The sequence below is a fragment of the Apostichopus japonicus genome, chromosome 10, assembly GCF_037975245.1.
Source record: "Apostichopus japonicus isolate 1M-3 chromosome 10, ASM3797524v1, whole genome shotgun sequence".
NCBI lineage: Eukaryota > Metazoa > Echinodermata > Holothuroidea > Aspidochirotida > Stichopodidae > Apostichopus > Apostichopus japonicus.
Genome location: NC_092570.1, coordinates 2614212 through 2620211, shown reverse-complemented (window position 1 = coordinate 2620211; position 6000 = coordinate 2614212). Strand labels below are relative to the sequence as shown.

Sequence of the window (6000 nt, the reverse complement as noted above, 5' to 3'; positions counted from 1 at the left end):
GGTTAGACCAGAGCCTCCTATCCCCGCTTAGGAAAATAGGAAACATGGCCTATATGTTGCCAATGGTTTAAGATATATATGTGTGTAAAAAACCCAACACGGGTAAGGGTAAAATTTAAATCAACCATCGGAGTTAACATACCCTTACAACACAGGAAGGAGCAGAGAAATTAAAATGCCCAGTAAAATGATGGAGCTCATGGAAGAGATTCCGAAGAGAGAGAAACAATCCAATAAGGAGATCCTAAAGTTATGTACATTCAATTTTTACTATTCGCTATGAATATTATTCACGAGTTACGAATAAAGTAATTAAGTCTTTAGTCATATGTTTTGACATGTTTTATTTACAAATATAACAATGATTTATATACAGTATAACGATATACAGTTTTCATGTTAAAAATTAAATATATACCAATTCCAATCAAGCCCGAAAGAAATTAGATAAACAACTCACATAAATGTGGTTGGCTATCTGCTGGACACTCTTTTGATTATGTACACTATATATATAGAATGTAGCCCCTGGCATGTTTTGTACAATTAATACGTCTGCGTGCAACTGTACAGTTTCCTCGCTTTTCGTGGTTCGTAATTTTTAAAGGATTTCTTATATACCGTACTCAGAATACCCATAAAATACAGAGAATACATGTTAGCAGTGTAGCCTATAAAATAGGTCATATCTTTAAAAAGAGGGGAGATAAGCACTGCAAACCAAAAGACACCCCCACCCCCACCCCCACCCCTCCCCTCCCTATATGCAAACCTGCTCGCTAACTTTAACATGGCTAGATAACGCGTCATAGTCGGTCGCTAAGGAATTCGATAACATCTGTCTGCATTTGTCTACCAAGTTTAAATTCCATTGTTGGTCCAAGATACATGATCCCATGAAACGCACCCTCGTAATGTTTCCACTCCACGTCCACGTCAGCTTTTGACAATGCCTGTCCATAAAATATACCTTCGTCTCTCAAACTATCAAAGCCACATGTAATGATGAGTGCCGGGGCCAGCCCGGTGAAGTTTTGTCGATTTAGAGGATTGGACCTCGGATCGATCGCCCATTTTTTATGCTTGTTCCAAGCATTCTCGTCTCCTTGAACAAACACAGAAGCATCGTCATAATATTGAGGGTGTTTCAATTCAGTTGGAATGAGGGAATGGTGGTATCTGTCATTGAATTCGTCACTTAATGACCACCCAGGTGGCATGTGACTGTCAGCGGTCACGGAGTCGATGAAGTGACCATCATACTTTCCAAACATGTGGTACGACAAATAGGTGGCGATCTGTTTCCTTGGTAACGGGCCACCGTCCCCAAAGTCCCATGCGTACTTCTGGTAAGCGGGAGAGTTTGTGTGAAAATATTGTATTATTGGATACACGAGGACTTGGAGTTGGAAATCCGGGATGGTTGGGTCATCCGTCACGAACTGGGTCACCAGAGCGGCAAGATAACCGCCAGCGCTGTCACCGCCAATAGCAACACGGTTCGGATCAGCGCCATAAGCTTCGGCGTTGGCAAGGAAGTATTTAGAGGCGGCCAGACTGGTCTCGAAGGGGATCGGAAAGGGATTCTCTGGGGCCAGTGGGTATCTATAGAGGTAAGTCAAATATTCAGTCGATTGTAGGTACAATGGTTGACAATAACAATGAAATAAATCAGGGAGAGAATAGAGGGGGGTAGACAGAGGCAGCTAAAGGGACAGAGTGACGTCTGCTAGTGATAATGAGGAGGAGCGTAACTTAAAGATTTAAGGTGAAAGATATGATCGAATAACGTCGTGGGGCGTGCCCTTATGACCGTACGTGACATGAACAGGTATAAGAAACATCATACGAGTTATGAGGCATTGCTTTAATTAGTGAATGGTTGTACCTGTTTTACTCACGGTCATTGGTTCCCCCACCAGCCCGTCCAGACCTCCAACCCTGATGCAGGTGAACTGAGTCTTAACACCCGAACAGTACGAAACATATCATTATACCTACCCTCACTCCCCACCCACCCCCACCCCTCTCCCACGCCTCTTTCACCACTAATACATTCTTATTAAAACCTTTTGATCGAAATAAGAAATGCAGTTTTTTTTTTCAAACTGAATCTCAACACTTAACCACTTCGATACATTTCATGATACTACCATCGTCAACTCCACCCGGTTACCATCCCCACTACCATTTCATCGACCAACAAAGAAATTAGAAATTGGCAAGGACACATTTTCTCAATGAAACCTGCAGATGCAAGATGACATGATAAAATGAAACTCAAGACTCATGAAACGTTTTATTCAGTTTATACTCCTTGAAAATGTTTAGCAATATACTTACTCAACAGACACTACGATAGCGTTTATTTCTTTGGCAAAACGTCCAGTTAGCCAGGCATAAAATTCTACAAGGAAAATATAAAAATAGGTTAACATCAATGTACAATATACTAATGTATATATATATATATATATATATATATATATATATATATATATATATATATACGAAACAATACGAAATAATAAACATTAAAATCCCATCTGCGTGGCATTCATGTGTACACTGTAGTCATATATGTCTCTGTAGTTTGACTTATGTTAATTTTCTCAATTTTTGTATCCTGTTTTTTTTTTAAAACTGAACCGAATTGGTTTTTCTTCAATTGTCTCTCTTACCTGTATCACCAAGACAGGCGCCTCCTCCGTGGAGATAGATGAAACCTGGAAGTGTTTCATTACTACGAACGGCTGGTTCAAATATTCTAACTAATACACCATCAAACGTTGTCACGGTGACGGCAATATTGTCGTCTGTTACCTCCCTTTGTGCTTTTCCAAACCACGTGATCAGAGCCGTTATCTGACGCATTGTTATGATGTCCACGAACTCAATTGGTTGGATTAAGGAACGAAAGTGAATCTATAAACAAAAATAATAAATTATATTATGAGAAAAATATTTCATCTGAGCGATATCTGCTTCTATACATTTGAAAATATGTAAGTACCTCCTGAACAAGGTATAGTAATAATACAACCTATTCAGCAATTCAGATGGATGAAGACAACCCTCCCCCCTCCCCCATCCTCCCTTCTCCCACCCACCCACCCACCCACCCCACCCACCCACAGTATCGTGAAGGAAATAGAAGAAGAAAAACAAATGCATAAAACTCACCAAGTAATCTAAAAATTTGGTCGATATGGTCAGCATCCGAAATTTCTCAGGTTCTGTAATTCCATTTGGAATAGGATGTTTAATATGGACTAATATTGCACATATGGTGATAGCAAAAATTATACTCGCGGAAAAAATACCCCACTTCATAATGAGTTCAAATTGTGCTAACACGAGGATAGGTTTGTAATTAATTTATAGATATGTATCCACTTTTCTTCTTTACAGACAAGTTGACTATAATTTGAATATGAATTTTCACAAACTGGTTTCCAGTAAAAACTTCAGTTTGGTTCGAATAATATTCCTTTCAAAAATCCGCTTTTGCAAAGAAGACTATATGTTCCGTAAAAACAAAAACACAAATGTTTAAAACTGTCAAAAGTTAAATATTAGACAGCTTTTTCTTTTCTTCTTTAGTTTGGCATTCAGTCCTTGCATGTCGTCAGTGAAAATGAGAAAATTAACTTGATAGAAACTTGTGATTACAGCTGGAAAACAAATTATTTTCGCAGTGTTTTGTCTTCCTTCCTTCCTGCAGACCGTACCAAGAGGATTTGAAACAACAGAAAAAGGTCTAAACTTTCTGGTATTACTGGAACATCCGATGAAAAATTGATAACTGAAGTGACTAAAGTTCTATCGTTTTCTGTCTTCTCTGATGATGTTGTTCTTCTGTATATATTTACGGAGTATATGTCAGAAACTTGAAGGTAAATTTAATGAGTAACCATTGCGCGTCAGCAACCAAACCGAAAAAATATTATAAATAGAATTAGATCAAACACGATTTGTTTATTTCATTAGTTATTTTGTGAATCAAACTCGAGAAAAAGATTTTAAATTGTCAAATTTCCAGTTAAATCAGACTCGCACTAACGACTGATATTTTGGACGGATTAACTGTTCTATTTAAATGACTTTAGATTTGTTTTGGTTACTCATTAACATGATTATTTCTGTTCGTTAGTCCAGAGTTAATCTTATCTTCAATTTGTTCACTTGTTATCAGGCTCAACTATACCGTTATGTAAATTCAAAAGCTATTTTAGGTCTGATAAAACGACAAAAATAGTCAAACTTCAGTTGATCGTGAAGGACGATGACAAACGTTTTAGTTTAAAGAAACGTTCAGATGATGTGAGAGTAAAATCAAACACAGGACCATGAGAGCGAGATCATTAGCAAAATGGTTGTTGAATAGTTATATGAATGAAATATTTACATATGATCTACATTTACGTGCCTTTGCTTTTCTTAAAGGAATTGAAGGGATATCTCGATTGCTGCACTGTTGATTGGTTAATCAACTTGGTGGGAGTCTTTTTTTTCTGTAGTTCAAAACCGCATTCTCATAGCATTTTGTATAACAAAGTTATGTTTTTTTTTTCAATTTTGGTGGTATTTTGTGGATGTATCTGGTGATATCAGAGTGTCGTCACGGCAATTCACCAAAAACTTGTATTTTCTTTTAAATATTTAGCACATTCATTCACAGAGAAATTAATATTTCTAGATAGTTTCATTTTCGATGAATAAAGGAAATCCACGTCCTCAGACGTCATTTGAAAAGAATCAACACGTCCTCAGAAAGATTGCTATTGTTAAGGGGGGTATTGTTGGAGTATGTAGATTTGAACAATGGAAAATAACAATGGAGTCTCCAATGGAGTCAGGCAACAATGAGCAATATACCAATAACACAATGGAATAAAAACACAATAGAAAGAAGACACCGTGAACAAGATACAATAATAAGACACAAGAAACAAAGCAAAATCAAATGCATAAATAAAAACCTTTTTTTTCCCTTTATTTTCTTCTTTCAGAAATCTCCTTTAATATGTTCAAGTTCGTTTCAACATTATTATTAGATTTTCCAAGTATAAAACAGTTTGCATAGAGTGTACTATGACCCTATTGTGGTGTCCAAATAATTTCTATATTAATAGCACTCAAATATCACCAGTATCTTGAAGGTTGATCAAAAATGTGATATCACTAAAGCCGACAAGGTCGTGATTAGGTTTATCGCAATATGCATGAGTATTAAAAATTATAATTTTAAGCAACCACAAATAAACGCTTCGAGCTAACTCTGTGTATAGCTGTTCTTTGTCGAAAACATTTTTGTGATGGATTTTTGTCTTTTTGGAAAATTATACACTATATCCTTTATTAGTTTATTTGGTTCCAAGGCCGGTAGAGCTTTTTTATCTGATAGTTGCTCGATGTGTTATAAACCTTTACGAGATTTCAATATAATATGGAACTTCGCCCCTACAGTACATTCTTCTCCCTCCCCCTTCCCTCCCCTCCCCCTCCCCAAGTTCACGTCGAACGCAGGATCGGGTCTCTTAGCACAACTGTGTTACCTGGCCCCTTATACTTCAAGCCTTCAATTTGCCTTCAGTGCAGTATGAAAACTGATAATACGCAATTCGTTATACCCTATCCCCAGGGCCCAGGGGCTGTATCCCTTTCTGACACCACCCCCTCTATCGTCAGCCCTGCACACCCCGTCGCATTATCGAAATCGCCTCGTTATTTGTTTCTGTTTCTCTCAGCCTCTCTCCCATGTTCATACAAAGCTTTCGAAAACAGGCTACCCAGTAAATTAGAGATATACATTCGTTCATTTACATACAATTACGATATGTATATGTCACTTTGTTCCTGTACTGGGGTTGTCCAGGGAGGGTCAAAGATGGCTGACCTGTATTTTGGTTTAGTATTTAGTGGGCGTATGTTGATATCTTGCGCTTATACTAACAGTAAACTGTTTGTGGTCAACCGTTGATATGGTGATTTTGTTTA

General features: G+C 37.5%; 1 protein-coding gene across 1 annotated transcript; it reads right to left on the bottom strand.

The window, feature by feature from the left end:
* Nucleotides 1–327: 327 nt before the first annotated feature.
* LOC139975079 (arylacetamide deacetylase-like) lies at nucleotides 328–3414 on the bottom strand. Its single transcript, XM_071982699.1, has 4 exons — nucleotides 3184–3414; nucleotides 2682–2925; nucleotides 2344–2407; nucleotides 328–1605 (listed from the first exon to the last, which is right to left on the bottom strand). The coding sequence occupies exons 1-4, from the start codon at nucleotides 3331–3333 to the stop codon at nucleotides 807–809; spliced, it is 1257 nt and encodes a 418-aa protein (XP_071838800.1). The 5' UTR covers nucleotides 3334–3414; the 3' UTR covers nucleotides 328–806.
* Between the last annotated feature and the right edge of the window lie 2586 nt (nucleotides 3415–6000).

Bases quoted from the DNA above. Each gene is read 5' to 3' on its own strand.
- LOC139975079 (XM_071982699.1), bottom strand. From the start codon at position 3,333: ATGAAGTGGGGTATTTTTTCCGCGAGTATAATTTTTGCTATCACCATA. The intron at 2,926-3,183 runs GTGAGTTTTATG...TTTTGTTTATAG, and splicing joins CCAAATTTTTAGATTACTTG to ATTCACTTTCGTTCCTTAAT. The intron at 1,606-2,343 runs GTAAGTATATTG...TTACCTCTATAG, and splicing joins GCTATCGTAGTGTCTGTTGA to ATACCCACTGGCCCCAGAGA.